This window comes from Zeugodacus cucurbitae, chromosome 2, assembly GCF_028554725.1.
Source record: "Zeugodacus cucurbitae isolate PBARC_wt_2022May chromosome 2, idZeuCucr1.2, whole genome shotgun sequence".
NCBI classification, from domain to species: domain Eukaryota; kingdom Metazoa; phylum Arthropoda; class Insecta; order Diptera; family Tephritidae; genus Zeugodacus; species Zeugodacus cucurbitae.
In genome coordinates this window covers 40,988,942-41,006,687 of record NC_071667.1, presented here as the reverse complement: position 1 = coordinate 41,006,687, position 17,746 = coordinate 40,988,942, and the positions used below count along the sequence as shown (strand labels likewise).

General features: G+C 37.2%; 1 protein-coding gene across 5 annotated transcripts in view; it reads left to right on the top strand.

Moving 5' to 3' along the window:
* The window catches only part of LOC105220164 (MATH and LRR domain-containing protein PFE0570w), a 68,280-nt gene that overhangs the window by 45,968 nt on the left and 4,566 nt on the right, over window positions 1-17,746 (top strand). For 2 of the 5 annotated variants that reach the window (XM_054233186.1, XM_054233175.1), the window contains one exon: window positions 1,095-2,075. In XM_054233186.1, the coding sequence (XP_054089161.1) occupies window positions 1,095-2,075 (981 nt within the window). Of the gene's footprint in view, window positions 1-1,094; window positions 2,076-9,259; window positions 10,401-17,746 lie in introns of those variants that run through there. The other 3 variants (XM_054233184.1, XM_054233179.1, XM_054233182.1) reach the window with 3 other exon arrangements.

Here is a 17,746-nt window from a genome sequence, read left to right as displayed (position 1 = left end):
ATGCCAAATGTCAATAATGGTGAAACGCAGGAAATTCAAGTGCAAAGTTAAATAAAAATTAAAACTTAAATTAAATGGAACTTAATTTTCAATTAAAAACTTTCGTGAAACCGGCTGTAAATTGAACGAATTTAAATTGTGATACATAAGTAGGTAGCAGGCCTTTTTGTTTTTACTTTCAGCGAGTTTAGTTGATTTATTTTTAACATTGTCCGAGATAGTATGTTTGTACATTAAAACGATCATTTGGAGTGTCCACCCATACTTTTTGCAATTCACAGATCCCACTAGGGAGGGTCATCCTAGTGGGATCTGCTGTATCTAATTATTCTTTTATAACTTTATTTGAGGCTTAGTTAGGGGAAAAAACTATTTTACCCTAAACAACTTGTTGCGAGAGTGTGATATACCCGCTTTATTTATACCATTTTCAGCCACTAAACCAATAATAATAACTGGTATTATATAAATATAATTCCTAGCCTTAGAGGTTCTATGGCAAAATGTCAATAAGTGATGGTGCTTTTTGCAAAAAGTTTTAGTAATTATTTTGAAGTCTGTGTTTCTTAAAAAAATCATTTTTAACATTTTACTTCGCATATCAGTCTACATAATAGGGCAATTTAGAATCTTGTGCATCTGAGTTTGCAAATTATGCAATTGCTAATATTTCCCAACAACTGTGTGGTTTCTTTGCAGCCTTGATTGCAAAACATAAATTCGCAGCTGATTGGTGAAAGAGAACATTGTTTATAAATAAAAGTTTCACATTTTCAATGTAAACATGCCGAACAAAGTTTTAGGGAAAAATTAACTAATAAATAGTTAGTATTGACTCCAGTCTACTTTTAATTTAACATTATTTTTCATTCTTGATAACAGCTGACAATTTGCAAACAGTGTTGCAAACAATACAATGGTGTTTTAGTGTTGCTTATTTACAAGGGTGTAGCAGGAGCATCCTCGTATATTTTGTTAGTGTAAAAGCAAAATTATGCTAGCTATTTTACAATTGCAAGGATGAAGACCATTTGCAACAGATTCTGAATAGCCATAATAATATAACTAATGCAATATTAAACATTTTTTTAAAGGCGAAACGGTTTTGTTGGATAACGAAGACGGTAAACCAGAGCTTTTGACATCAATTGAAACTCGTGTTCCTTTTGAACACTTACAAGAATTTGCAATGGAACAAGGCTCTATATCAATTAAGGAGCAAGAGAAAAATGATAATAATGGAGTGAATTCCTTTTTTCAAGTACCTAAAACTGACGAGATAGTTGAACAAATGCAACAACAACTACTGTATAAGGAGAATTCCTTTGATTTAGACAACAACAAAGAAAGGAAATATTTCGAAGAACATGCTATTTCGTTACTGGAAAACCTGTTAGAAAGTAAACAAAGTACTCCTGATTCAGAAGACGAAATGATTGTAGTTAACCATACTGATAACGATGAGACCCGCGGAAGTTCGGCACTAAGTGATTTTTTAATCATTGGCCAAATGTCATATGAAGAGTTTGATAACGCATTAAAACCTGATATCCCAGACAGTCTTTTAGAACATGAAATCTCTCAATATGATTTACTACAAAGCCATAAAAGTAATAATATAAAAGACCACAGCAGCCTACATTTAGACGAAATTACGGCCGAAAATATTAGACTCAAAATGCTTGCATCTTCACTATCAGAAGCTGAACCAAGAATATCCAAAGCTGATATGTGGAACCAAAATAATACCCATAATAGGGGAACTAAGCTATGGAGCTCCAACGTAAGCACAACACTAACCGATACAAATGGCACCTCGACTGACACTGATACAACAATAATTGTCGATACAACTAAATTACCGAAGGAAAATGAAATACTAGAAATCGCTACAGCACTGCCTGATCACGTGGGAATCAATGAAATGGATCAAGACGAAGCTGCTGCGCGTCGCATGGCTTTCCAAAGAGGTAATGCTCTGCAGAATGATTCGATACCAGACGAAACCCATTATTTTTATTCAGCAGATGAACAACAGAACATATGTAAACGAAAATCTGATTTCTATGCAAAAGGTTGGTATATTATTTAATTTATTAAACGTTTGATCTCGATAATCCCTTCTTTTATTTAAGAGAATCGTACCGAATGTATTACTTTTTTATTATGATTGTTCATAAAGATATGATTGTTAGTTAGGCTTGGATATAGAATCTGGAATGTTGTGTGTGGGCCATGGTGGGTTCATGTTAAGGCTCATTCGTCAGATTAGTACATAGATTTGTACTGCTTTTGTCGTGAAACAGACAAATACAGCCACGTAGCCTTTCATTAGGGTGGGAGACCTTAGCATGGACGCCTTTATTTGAAAAGGTCCAGCATAATCGACACCTGTAGAGGTGAAAGGCAGAGCGCAATTGCAGCGTTCAGGTGGAAGTGCTGCCATAATCAGCGTCCGCTGCTTCTGTTTATGCATAGTGCAGATTTTGCACATGAAAGTGTACTTTTTGGTGGAGGGGAGCATATTGCAAAACAGGAAATAAAACGAAGTATACTCACGATGCCTGTGACCGCTGAAACAACGCCAAAGAGCCCCCGAGATGAAAAACAGCCGAAGCGAAGAACACATCCTAAAAAAAACTAAACCACACATAAGGAAGTGATGAATATTATAGAAGCTAAGTTTCTATAATAAATAAAGATGCAAAAGGAAACAACCCAGTTAAAGGAAACGAAACGGAGATGGGAAAGAAAGATGAATGGATTGACATTAAACGAAAGCCAAAAAAGAAGGAATCTCATAAACCGCCGCCTCGTCTCGATACTATAATTATAGAGCGGACTGGTGAAATGTCGTACAGTGACAACTTAAGGGCAGTGAAGAAAGACGATGCCCTGCAGAAACTCGGTGAAAATGTGGCAAGGATTAGAAAGACGCCCATAGGTGAAATCTTGTTAGCGTTAAAAGAAGCACAAATGAAGAGCACGAGTGAGTTCAAGACCGAAATAGGTGCTAGGAATCGAGGCAAACGAGATCTGGACGAGATCACAACTTAGGAGGATATCGCCAAGGCTATTCGCACCTAAATAACAGAGATACCCAATATTGATAAAAACTCGATCAAGAGCATTAGACCGGCGTATCTAGGAACGCGGACAGCTGTAGTACGCCTACCCGCTCTCGAGGCAAGGGCATTGTTGCTGGGTAGTGAGTAGAATAAGAGCAAAGCAAGACCTAAAGCGGTGTTATAGGTGTCTTGAATATGGACACATAATAGAAAAATTCACCAACACCGAGGATAGGAGTCAGTGTTGTGTCAAGTGTGGAGAAAAAAGCCGTCATATAACGCATGTAAAAAGAAGGGTAGAGAAGAAATGTCCCCTATACCAAAAGGCGTGTAAAAGTACTCAAGTACACAAAAACTCCTCTCATATGAGAGCAATATAAAAATGCAAGTACCACGATATGGATCTCCGACAGCACAACCAAAGCTGTGGGCCTGTGGAGGGAAAACCTTCCAAGACATACTATATCGGGCGAAAATCGATGACATTAATTTTTACAGCTGCTTTATCCCCCAAGTGTACCTCAAAATGACTTTGTAAAAATTTTAGATGACTTGGTTAGAGAAGTCCTGACAACTACGATGAATGTGGTGGCCGGAGATTTCAATGCGTGGGCAATGGAGTGTGGTAGCACCTGCACAAACAGGCGCGGAGACGCTCTAATCAAAGCGTTTTCGTTGATAGACGTTGTATTTCTAAACACCAGAAACCAAAACACATTTGAATATAATGGTCGCGGTTCTGTGAATGATATCACTTTCGTCAGCTGAACTTTAGCGCGGACAACAAATTGGTGAATGTGTGACCTCTATACGCACAGTGACCATCAGGCCATCTTGCTGGAAATTGGAAATTCAACGCGGATTCCGAAGGATCCCACACCTTAGGACGGAAAGTTGGATGAGTTCTTCAAACTCTCGCTAGGGGATAATCTAAGCTGTGTAGGAGATATAGATCGACAGGCTGAGATGCTGGTGAAGCACAATAGTACAGCATGTGATGTTTCTATGTGTAGAAGGAAAAGTGGAACCTACAGAAACCCGTACACTGGTAGAACCAAGAAATTGAAATCTTAAGACGTGAATGCCACCGGGCGAGGAGGACTTACCTGCGAAGTCGAGGATCGTCGGACCACGGCACATTGGCCCCATATACTAAGTGTCCTCGAACGTAAGGCAACTCCGGCTTATTTATTGAGGTTATTTATTGTTTCCAGCTATCTCTCGGATCGGCTGTTCCTGTACGATACAGATGATGGGCAGAGAAAATACACTATAACAGGTTGAGTCCCACAAGGCTCTGTGCTTGGGCCACTGCTGTATGTGTCTTACGATGGGGTTCTATGCCTCCTGAAAGCATGTGCAACGACACAGTATTAAAAATCAAGAATTACGGTGTTGATTACGAGCAGGAAAAAACTCGAAAACATTACGCTAAACATTGACGGCTACAACATCACGACACAGCAGTCGTTGAAATACCTAGGAGTGCTGATAGACACTAGACTTAATTACAAGAATCACATCGATAAAAGTTGTGTGAAAGCGGCACGTGTGATCTGAGCACCACCCCTACAGCACAAAACATTTGCCAAGAAAGCGAAGTCGGTAATTCGTCTTAGCGCTATCAGAGTTTCTTGCGGTTTTCGTACGGGATCACACTAGGCGGCTGATGTGGTAGAGTGTATCATCCCACCAGATCTAATGGCGATGGAACAGAAAAGAGTATTTGACAGATCGAAAATTATAGGCAGACGACTTACAGATAACGAGCGGAAAGACGAAAGACAAAAGAGTCTTAACGAATGGCAGAGACGATAAGACGCGGCAGCAACTTTGAGGTGAACTCATAGGCTTATTAAAAGTGTGCAAGAGTGGGTAGAGAGAGAAGCATGTTGAAACCTATTTCTATCTGACACAATTATTGACGGGTCAGGGCTTCTTTAGAGAGTATCTCTATAAATATGGACCCGACGACGGGACAATCTGGAGAGAGCTGACATAGGGAAACTGACAACGGATAGTGTGACTCCTGATTATATTGTACAATACATGATCCAATCAAAATCTGTTTGGGATAGGATGAAAATGTGGTCTGCGTCAGCTCTACAAGAGCTAAGAAGAAAAGAGTGGCAACGCTGCGAAGGCAGGAGAAGGAACGAAGAGTAGACCAGAAAAGTATGTTTGACGAGCCTAATGGCTAAGCTTGGACCCATGATGCAATGCCTAACGGCAGTTCCGACGAAGTTAAGGGTTTAGTACGTAGGCGTAGTGTTCCGCAAGCCTGAACGACCGTGGGCCCGAATGAGGTGTACCATAGCGAGCATTACGAATCGTGCATTCTGTCCTGTAAAAATGACGGTATCTTTGGAAGATTCTCTTCTTCTTGACTGGCGTAGACACCGCTTACGCGGTTATAGCCGAGTCCAAAACAGCGCGCCAAGTATCCCTCCTTCTGGCAGTTTGGCGCCAATTGGTTATTCCAAGCGAAGCCAGGTCCCTCTCCACCTGGTCCTTCCATCGGAGTGGAGGTCTCCCTCTTCCTCGGCTTCCACCAGCGGGTACTGCATCGAATACTTTCAGAGTTGGAGCACTTTCATCCATTCGAACAACATGACCTAGCCAGCGTAGCCGCTGTTTTTTTATTCGCTGGATTATGTCTTTGGAAGATTACCCCTTTGAAATAAAAAAAAAAACACATTTATATTCACAATTCGTTCTTAGGTTCACTTGCAAAAAATTAAACTTGCGTCATATATATATTCTAATTAGAACATTTCATACTGCAACAAAACCAATTTCATTCATAAGGAACGCACGTCTCCGACAATGCAAAATGCGTGGATTCACCACTCAGCCCCGCACTCCTTTTCTGGGCGCCTGATTATCCAAAAGTCGTTTCAGTATGATGATGACGCGAAATCTTCTAACGAGGATGACAATATTACAATTTTAGAATATTGAAGAGCCATTGAAAATGAATCTTCATCCATCCCGTATATTCAGTCAATTCCATGGAGGCTTGCAAATCAATGTTCAGATGAATGTAAAATTCCCCGCTTAAGAGCCTCCTAAAAATTGAGATATCTTAATGAAACTTAGTACACATATTCCTTGGCACCCTGAGGAGGTTGGTATTGAAAACCGAAAACTTATAAAGAGTCATAACTAAGCCATAAATAAAGTTATGATTTCGTACTTTAATTTCGTACAGAGGATCACATTAGGGGGGTGCATATTTGGGTGTAATTTTTTGGGGGAAGTGGGCGTGGCCCCGCCCCCAAATAGGTCCAAAAATGATAGAAATCGGATAATAACCACGTCCACCTCCCATACAACGGTTATGTTGAAAATTACTAAAAATGAGTTAACTCACTGAAGAAAACACTAAATTTTACAGCAGGAATGGCAGAAAGGAGTTGCACTGGGATTTTTACAAAATGGAAAATGAGCGTGGCGTCGCGCACTTATAGGTCAAAAACCATATCTCAGGAACTACTCCACCGATTTCAATGAAATTCGGTATATGGACATTTCCGAAACAAGGTCCACCACAAAAAAAAATATTAAACATTATTAGAATTACAAAGTTTTTGCATATTTTCATAGGAAAATATTTAAATTTATTTATATTAAATTAATTCATAACTAATTACGAGATATAAGAGAGCCAAGTCGCATATGAGCTACTTTTCTCATTTCGATTTTTCTACTGCATTTGTTTTTCCTCAAAATTGTTAAAGAAACATATCATGTATTAATTTTTGCTTTGTGTAAATCCTTTATATGGGTACAAAGAGCAAAATAAAATGCATAAGAACGCATACGATTGCAAATAACTGTAAGTTTTTGCTCTCCTATTATCATATATTTAATGTCCCGTGCGACATCAAAAAACAACACTTGTTCCCACTGAAAGCAGAAAACTCGCAAATTTTTGGGTATAAACAATAACTTTTTATACAATTGAAATAAAAAAACCTTTTTCAAAAATCGGAAGATTTGTGATTTTGGCAACTACTTTAAATTGGTCACGTGCGACATCGTAGGTGTGGAATTAAAAAAAAAATTATTTTTTGTGTTGTAAAATTTACTTAAGTATGTACATACAAAGATATATTTACATTAATTATTTACATATGAACAAAACCCTCAATGAACAATTCCTCTGAACTAGCTATTTAAACAGATTTTGGCGAAAATTATAGGCTTACAAATCAAAATAAGAGTGCTCATTATAACAAGGTTGTCAGGAGAAAATTATTTGCTGTTATAAGTGATAAGCTAGCACATAACATTTTTATTTTTTGATTAATCTCTTAACTAAAATAAAGCAATCCTTTAGTTGCTTTTCTAAAATATTTATTTTCTCTGATGGTAATTTCTCTCAGATTAAAAACACATTTATATTATCAAGCCGGGTTGATTTTACAAAAAAATTAAAATTCTCTTCAAAAACAAAATAGTACAACTGTGCTTAAAATTAATTTTATGTCATCAGATTGAAAATCATTCCATAATATATAATTTAGATAAAAATGGTTAAATACATTCCAGGTATAGCCCAGTTGCATTTCTTTTGTTCTGATAATCAAGAAGTAAAAACTGCTTCATATTCATAATTCTATTATCATTTCATACTATAGAACATTTTTGTTGTGTTTCTCGTTTGATGATATTTAAGAATTAATACAGTTACTACTTTTTTAAACAATTTTACTGCCCTTGTTGTTAAATAATTCCGTATTATAACAAAATAAACAATAAATATTATGATGAAAAAAAAAATGTCCCGTGCGACATGTCCCGTGCGAATGTGATTACTATTTAATTAAAAAAACTATAAATTATTTTTGGGAGAAATTCATACCAGTTTTAAAGGCATCAATGCACAACATTCTTCAATCAAAAGAATTTAAATATTGCCTCACAATTCACAATTCGCTGAAATAGCCGTTTGAATCGTTGTCCCCCAAAATCGTTGGCGGAAATGCTCATATAATATTTTCTGGACACCCTGATAACACGGATGAAAAATGGGCGAAATTGGTTCACAAGAACCTCTACTTCCCATATAACTCATATTTTTCCATCTGATTCGTTCACTTTATAATATATACATTAGGAACCAATGAAGATCGGGGAATAAAACTTTACACAAATAAATCCTTCGTTTTCGATTTAGCCTATTTTAGCTGAAACTTGGCGGAATGAAACGCAGGCAAATCGAACATTGCATTACTATGAAAGTAGCATATGTCCTAATTCAAGAACAAAACACTGCGAAAGAAATAAATTTAACAACATAGCCGACATTGTCGCTATATTGTGGAATTGAAACATTTTTGTCAACTCTGCGACGATTTGCACAATTCGACGTCAATATGTATGCGAGCTCGTTTGTATATTCTGGGCAAAGTTGTCAGGAGTAAGAGAAGCGGTCATTTACTTATTTGCAACATTTTGCTACAACTCAACAACACACATTGTAGTGTCCGCCGTCTTCGCGCAAAATCACCTTCGACACAATACCATGGGCAGAGGCGTTTCAACTTAGGATTACTTCTTAATGATAGATATTTATTTGTATTGCGAAATATTGGCAAATTAAGGGGTTATTTAATTAAGAATGTATGAGTTCATACTAATTCTTAAATTTTGTTCAATTCTATATAATTTAATGCAATAAAAAATATCATTCATATATCACGGGGCCACTGCGCCCCGATCCTCCTTGCGAGCGATCATCCCACTTGCTTCTTCAACTGTACTCCCATAAAAGCAAAAGTGATGACAAGCGTATGTGTATAGATGAATGTGTGCGTGAATCTGATTTGCATTCATAGGCATAATTCATTCATTTTTAATTTGTAAAAAATTGAAATTTATCAAGCATTTCGTATTCTGTGTCTAAAATAAAAAGCTCTTTTCTTTATAAGTTGTTAAGAAGTAAAATGCTCTTGACAAATAAAATATCTCGCTGTGGATAGTTGTGAAAGTGAATTTGTTGTAATGGATATTTTACGTTTGTCGTTAGTTTTATACAAAGAGGAAAAATATGAACATGTGGATGGCTCGCGTTATTGAGCCGTTTTTATAATATATTAAGAAGTTTATTTTTCCGTTTTTTGTATAAAAAATGAGGGTAATGAGGGTTACATTGACAAATTGTTTTCTATATATTGCATGCTTAGCAAATTTTTGCCAACAAAGAACAAAGTTTAGATTTCGTAGTCCCCAAGGAACTTTTCTGAAGCTAAACATAACAACCAACTAAAGGACATATGTATATAAAGTATTCTACGGCTTTGCGGGGGAGCAGAAGACTATGGACGAACTGGGATGGAAAAGTGAATATATCAATCAAGCAAGCTTCGGAGCATGGAATATTTGCGCACCCTAAGAAAAGTCAAGACCAAAAGCAATGGATTTATTTTGAAATTGAAGTTAAATTATTAACTATTTCGCAACAAATATTGAAATGTATTTGAAAACTTACGTTAAAAAATAATTAAAATCAATTTTTCAATTCAATTCGAATATAATTAGACAGAATCAGCTGTTTCTGTTAACATTATTTTGTTTCCCACACGTGTGGGGAAAAGCTATGCGTATTGAAGCATTTTATTTTATCAAAATTGTCACAGAATACCAAAAAAGTTCTTACATGATAAAAATCTGAAAAAATTTTAAACTTTTTTGTTATTTTGTCAAGTGCACAGAATAGGGCTGTATATGTACGTAAATCTTTTAAAAAAAGATTATTATAAAAGTTTCACCATTACAGAATTCGAACGTAAATGTTCGGGACCGCATTTCTTTAACTCCTTCGCGCTTACAATTTGCGCTATAAGGAAAATGGAAATGCGCGCGCCTTAAGTAGCACGTAGACGATCAATATTATTGATCAATACGTATTGAAGGGCATATTGAACGTGTACGAGGGCTTCAAACATATTGATGGCCCTATATGATTATTGAAGCATATTGATAGGATTTTATATTGAAGCATATTGACGGCGACTATATTGAGGATGGGATCATGTGTAGAAGTTCACGCAAGTGAGGAAAGTTTTTGATTGTTATTCACTTGGGAGTGGCCAGAAACGATTCTTCTCCACATGGTTCAAGCAGCTCACGACTTCCGGTTTTAGACCAAGTATCCTCTGGGTACCCAACAGACATCCGTTTGAAGGCGAGCTAAAGTGAGAAGGCGAAGCCCGCTTATGCGGTTGTGCGTAGGGCTTGGGACCCACCACATAAAAACGAAGTACCAATGAAATATCTACGAAAGCCTCGGATGAGACACCCCCCTTTTGATGACGACCCCTGCAAACGTTTTAAGGATAATGATATAAGGGCATGTACCTGTAATGTCCGGACCCTTAATTGGCAAGGTGCCTCTGCCCAGCTGGTTGATGTCCTCATACGACTCAAGGCTGACATCACCGCCATCCAAGAAGTGCGATGGACGGGACAAGGACGGAAGAAGTTGGGTCCTTGTGACATTTACTACAGCGGCCATATAAAGGAGCGCAAATTTGGTGTTGGATTTGTGGTGGGAGAGAGACTACGTCGCAGAGTCCTGGCATTCACCCCGGTGGATGAACGTCTAGCCACAATCCGCATCAAAGCGAGGTTCTTCAACATTTCGCTGATTTGCGACCACGCCCCAACGGAAGAGAAGGACGATGTGACCAAAGATGCTTTCTATGAGCGCCTAGAACGCACCTATGAGCGCTGCCCCCGCCACGATGTAAAAGTCGTGCTTGGCGATTTTAACGCCAGGGTGGGTAAAGAAGGTGTCTTTGGCACAACAGTCGGAAAATTCAGCCTCCATGACGAAACATCGCCAAACGGCCTGAGGCTGATCGACTTCGCTGGGGCCCGAAATATGGTCGTCTCTAGTGCCAGATTCCAGCATAAGAAAATACATCAAGCTACTTGGCTGTCTCCTGATCGAAACACGCGGAACCAAATCGATCACATTGTGATAGACGGAAGACATGTCTCCTGTGTTTTAGACGTGCGTACGCTCCGAGGACTTAATATAGACTCGGACCATTATCTGGTCGCAGCGAAGATACGCACCCGCCTCTGGGCAGCAAAGAATGCCACAGCCACGAAATACTCTAATCGACTTGTACTCCTGCTCTCTGAGAGCACTCATCAGCATCTCGGTATAAGGGAACTGTGGAACGGCATCTCAAACTCACTGCGTACCGCTGCAGCCGAAACAATTGGTTTTCGGCAACGACAAAAAACAAGCTGGTACGATGAGGAGTGCCGTCTCGCAGCGGAGAGAAAACAGACTGCCTACCTCGCAACGTTGCAAACGACCACAACACGTGCGGGATGGGATAGATACCGAGAGCTGAAGAGGGAAGCGAGACGCATCTGCAGACAAAAAAAGAAAGAGGCCGAAATGCGTGAGTACGAAGAGGTTGAGAAGCTGGCAGACATAAGGAATGCTCGAAAATTTTATGAAAAAATGAAGCGACTTAACGAAGGTTTCAAGACCGGAGCATCCTCATGTAGAGACCAAGGTGGTAATCTGGTAACCGATGTCCAGGGCATACTGGGATTATGGAGGGAACACTTCTCCGACCTGCTGAATGGCAGTGAGAGTACAACACCAGGAGATGGCGAACCCGATCTACCAATCGATGACGATGGAACAGATGTTCCTCTTTCTTTTTTCTTGCGCATTCGCGTCTTGCCTCCCACGTCACTGTTGACAGTCATAACTTCGAGGTCGTAGATAATTTAGTATACCTGGGAACCAGCATCAACAACACGAACAATGTCAGCCTCGAAATCCGGCGCAGAATAACTCTTGCCAACAGGTGCTACTTTGGACTGAGTAGGCAATTGAACAGTAAAGTCCTCTCTCGACGAACCAAAATCAAGCTCTACAAGTCGCTTATCATTCCCGTCCTGCTTTACGGTGCAGAAGCTTGGACGATTTCAACATCAGATGAGACGACACTAGGAGTTTTCGAGAGGAGAAAATTTTGCGCAAGATTTATGGTCCTCAGAACATTGGCAACGGCTGTACGAGTTATACGACAACATTGACATAGTTCAGCGAATAAAAAGACAGCGGCTACGCTGGCTAGGTCATGTTGTCCGAATGGACGAAAACACTCCAGCCCTGAAAGTGTTCGATGCAGTACCCGCCGGAGGAAGCCGAGGAAGGGGAAGGCCTCCACTCCGTTGGAGGTACCAGGTGGAGAGCGACCTGGTTAAACTTGGGATCTCCAACTGGCGCCGAACAACGAAGGAGAGAGAGAGGTGGCGCACTATCGTCGATTCGGCTATAACCGGCTAAACGGTTGCAACGCCAATCACATACATATTGATGCGCATATTTACGTCTACAACGTTTATTGATCAATATGAGCTCATTTATGTGTATAATTTTGTCCCGTTAAGTAGTCTCGACAAGTGCGCAATGGCAGAAACAAGTGAAAGTGAACGTGAATTTATTTCTATGATAATAAATCTTTATCGTGATTTGCCCGAGTTGTGGAAAGTGAAATCTAAAGATTATTTCAATCAAACAAAAAAACAATTAGCATTTAAAAAAATCCATGCAGCACTTGTTGTTTACAAACCTGACTTCACTATAGAAAAAATTAAAAAGAAAATAAACATCTTGCGCACAAATTTTAATAAAGACTACAAAGCAATTGAAAGTGCGAAGCGATCAGGGGCATCAACGGATGCTATTCCAACTCCAAAAGCATGGTACTTTGAAGAGATGATGTTCATCAATGTAATGGTGAGAAAAGCTAAATCTTTATTGGACACCATTGTTTTGATTTGGAGAAACAATCACCAAATATTTTCAAACTCTTGTAAAATTTATAAACTTGCGCGAAAAAAGGCAACCTACCCATGCAACGAACAGTCTCACACTAAAACATCGTATTGACAGAGCTCGTATTGAAGCAATATTGAAGCGTATTGATGCACCTTCATACTGGTACAACCCGCTAGTTTGCTGTTAAGTTCACAGAAAATTTGCTCATTTCGCTGTTAACTTTACAGAAAATTCGCTCATTTCGCCGTTAACTTTACAGAAAATTCAATGCACAGAAGCCATAACTGTAGCCGAATGACTCCTCGTTTCCTTGCTTCGTTTCTCACATTTTTACACGTAAAACAAAAAAAAATCATAACAAGTAAGGAAACGCTAAGTTCGGGTGCAACCGAACATTTTATATTCTCGCAATTTATTTGAATTTGAAGAAATTTAGCCAATACATATATGCGGAATAAAGCTCACCGTATTTTTGAAAAACCTATAATTAGGTATATGGGAGCTAGGAGAAGATACTTTTGAAAAACATACAATGAGGTATATGGAAATGTTACGACCCGATTTTAATAATTTTTGGAACAGAGACACACTATTAGAAAAAAACAATTTCCTCTGAATTAAATTGAGATATCTGAGAGATTTACCCATATTTTCGGTTAAAAATTTATCCATAGGCGCTGAGTTCAACATGTTCGATATCTGGGGCCTTGAAAAGTTATGGTCCGTTTTCGACAATTTTTTCACAAGTGAACCCAGAGATGATATGCACTAATATAAGATGGGTTTCAAAATTGAGTTATAAGGAAAGTAGTAGTGGTTGTGAACCGTTATGTGAACAAAACTATAATACTCTCTTTAGCAACTTTTGTTGCGAGAGTATAAAAATGATGGACATGAGGGAATATAAATAAACGTACATATGTATGTATGTGTTATGATTTATATGTCAGCTGTAAAATTAAATTTATACATAAATACGTATTAATAGTTATAATCATAATTTTTTAGTCATTGCGACAAAAACGAAAACAAACATATAGTTTATTATAAATTTTATATAAATTAATTAATTGTTTCAATCTATAATATAAAAATGAATCGCAAAATGTGTTGCTAAGCGCATAACTCGAGAACCGCTGAAAAGATTTCGCAAATTTTTTTATTAGAATGTTTCTAGAGGTACCGGGATGGTTCTTACGCAGAGAAAAATTAGAAAAATTGCCTGAAAAAGTCTTAAATCCACAATTTACTAATCACCCATTCACACAATTTGTGTCGTTAGTCTCTAAAAAAAGTCGAGAAGGGCTAAACCGATCTGGCTAATTTTAGTTTTGAAATATTTATGGAAGGCCAGGGAAGGATTAGAAAGTATGTAAATATGGAAAAATTGTGAGGAAGATAACAAGAAGATGATTTTATTTTAATTGACAACAAAATTATAAAAAAAAGAAAACAAAAAATAGTAATATTTTGAAAGTTGTCATTGTTGCTTTGTTAAAATATTTTTATCATTGTTCAATTGTATAAGGCTGTGTCGATAGCCCAAAGTAGGGAAAGGCAACCGAACATTTTATACTCTCGCAATTTATTGATGTAATTTTTTTACACACAATTTGAAATAAAGTCTAATAGAATAACAGAAATCAGCATATATAGTACATGAGGGTTGAGGTAATTCCTGAACCGATTTCACTTATTTTCAACACCCAGTTATAATGGGAATAGGGGCAACTTGCCACCTGTTAGTAGGCAGACGGCAATTCGGCCTTGAAATTACTCGTAAATTGCAAATCAACGAAACACCAGTCTGCAAAATCGCCAAAAAAAAGAGCTGTAAAGAAGATTTTCCAGATATTCAAGTCGCTGGAGGTAGTGCACAGGACTTTAAAAGATTTACGCGACAACGAAAATATTTTTGGTGAAGCCATGATTCTGTTGGCAGGTGATTTTCGCAAGACTATTCTTGGATCAACTGTTGCTGACTTTCCCAAATCATTTCCTAAAATCATCTAATTTGTGGCGACATATAAAGAATCGCCAATTAACAAATAACATACGAGTGTTTTTCCAACAATATCATACAGCGATTATAGAAATAGTTGGAAATGGTAGCGACGCAGTTGACATCTCGATGGATTAATAACATTTTTAACAGGTTTCTGTCACTTCATGGCCTCGAAAGAGGAGCTTATTCATCGTGTTTTTCCTGACATGAAACCACAATATAATAAACATAAATGGCTGATTGAATGACCTATGTGGTATTAAAAACCAAAGATGGCAATGATCTCAATGCGACAATTTAGGATTATGTTCCAGGACAGTTGACACAGCTACAAACCAGGATGACGTAGTCAATTATCTCACAGAATATTTAAAATTGACTTGACTATACCCTCCCACTTTGCAATTAAAATTCGTGTAAGTTGGCATCATGCTGCGTAACATAAATCAACCTCGACTTTGTAATAGAACAAAACTGGCTATGAATACGGTGATCAATATCGTCATCGAAGCAATCTTGGCTTCGCCAACTTGCAAATTTGCTAATTTTCTAAATACTTCAATATACGACAAAAAAATTCAAAGTTTAACAAATTATTATGATTAATTTCAAATATATATAGCTATATTGAAAAAATTACTAATGTAATGTATATCTTAGCCACAAAAACGTGTGGCTGGGTCTGCTAGTTTTAAATAAAAAATAAAATATTAACATCTATTGACCAGCAATAATTTTTAATTTTCTTTGTTTCGAACTTCCTTTTTGCACAGCCCAAATGCAGTGTTTTCTTAAAAGTATTAATAACATAAAATCTAAAATTTCTAGTCTATGGTTACAGCACTCCCCACTGAACCATTCGGGAGTAGAATTTTTGCATGATTCTAACATGAAAGCCTTTATGCCTAATTTCTCAGGCTCTAATTTAAAAATTTGTTGAAAAATTATGACATGTTTTACACTAGCACTCATAAGGGCTTCCGATGGAGCAACGAGATTACCGAAATCTGTAAGTGATTGATAGTTTTTGTGAAAAATGAACAGTTCACTAGGAGCAGTTAAAACTTCATCTTTTTTCCTTAATTCCTCGCAACATTTTTCACATTGTAACCTTGGAATGATTTTGTATGCCACATATCCAACAAAATATCTAATTGATACCAGCTCTAAACTAATATCTGACTGGTTACAAAATGAGTCTTCCAAAAAGTAATTCTCATGCAATTGGTCGTTAAAATCGAAATCATATAGCCGGCTGTTATCTTCTTCCTCATTTACAAGCAACTCCGGTTCATTGTCAGAAACGCTAGTAATTACCTGATCCATTGAATCCTGCGTCTCTTCACAGTTGCTAAATGAACTATTTTTTTATAATTTTGAAAGCCAATAACCTGGCTAAAATATTATTCAGCTCAGCTACAGAGGGGTTGGTATTATTACCGCCTTTTTGTCTTAATACAGCAAACATATTTTCTAATTTGTCTTGGTTTAAAGATTTTGTCATAATGAAAAATTTGTCTGAATTATCTTTTAATACTTCTTCGACGATTAGAAGAGCAGATTTTAATGATAATTTCATTCCTTCTAAAAAATATACTCTTTTTTTTCGTCGACAAATTTAACTCCCTCCAAGTAGCATAAGAATAATTGAATAAATTTATGTGGTTCTTTGTTGAGTTGAGTAGCAGACCGATAACAATTATCTGAGTATAATGATCCACTATTCATGCAGTCAAAGATTTTGTCAATTTTTGAAATAAATTCAGCCGTTGATAAAGCTACCGCTTGTGGACTTTGCTTGAAACCCGATGTATCGAAAATAGTTTTAATAGCAGCTTCAACTGTTTTGCTAAACACTTGCGTTGCAAATTTAACTCGCATTTTTTTCAAATGAGTTTGGAAATATGTGTTGTCTAGTCAACTTTGGGCACATCTTGATATTGCAGTTTTCCTCTCGTTCCCACAACTCTTGTATGACTTTAAAACTTACAATGCCATCGGGCGTTTTTAGGTCACATTTCAGCAATCCATTCCGTAACGACTTAATCAAATGTGAGAAATCAAACATACAGTAAATGTTTTTCCCTTCAAAATTAAAATAAGGCTTTTCTGTACTAACCCCAAAATTAGAAAAGCATTCTCGATTAGACGATCCCTGATCGCAAACTAGTACATTTATATTTATGCCAAAGCTACTTATCATTCTCAGAATTTCTTTAATAATTCCACATAAAATATTTGAGGTTAATCCGTTCTCAGAAACAAAATAATTTAAAATTGAACTCCAATTAGAAAACATTGATTTCAGCATAAAAACGCATACCTGCTTACCAATTTTATTTGTTCTCTCGAAGCCTGTACATTCAAATCCGTCAATCAAATCCAGTTTTGAATTATATCTTAATTCCTTTCGAATTGCCATTTCGTCCATCAGAAGTACTAAGTGATTTTCATTTTTTTCTTTTAATTCTAAACACATACTCTTGATGGAATCGAAGGCGAAATTTTTGATACCAGGTTGAAGAAATTTTATTGGAGCCCACCGATTTAAAGTGCTTATGTGTGGCAAATTTAAATTTAATTTATTCCTTAGAAAGGAATAAGTTGACTGTGAAATATAAAATATATTTTGTGCCAAATATTTCACATCATCAGAATATTCCTTTGGCCTCGTGCTTACCAACAGCTTGCAAAATGTTTTGGACTGAGAACTTATATTTTTTAAAGAGTCAATTAAGTTTTGCAACATCCTTAAATTTGCCTTTCTAGATTTCAAAACAGGGAGTTCCTTTGTTCTCAGCTTTGCTTTGATTTTTTTAAAATTCTTTAATAAATCGCTGTATTTTTTTC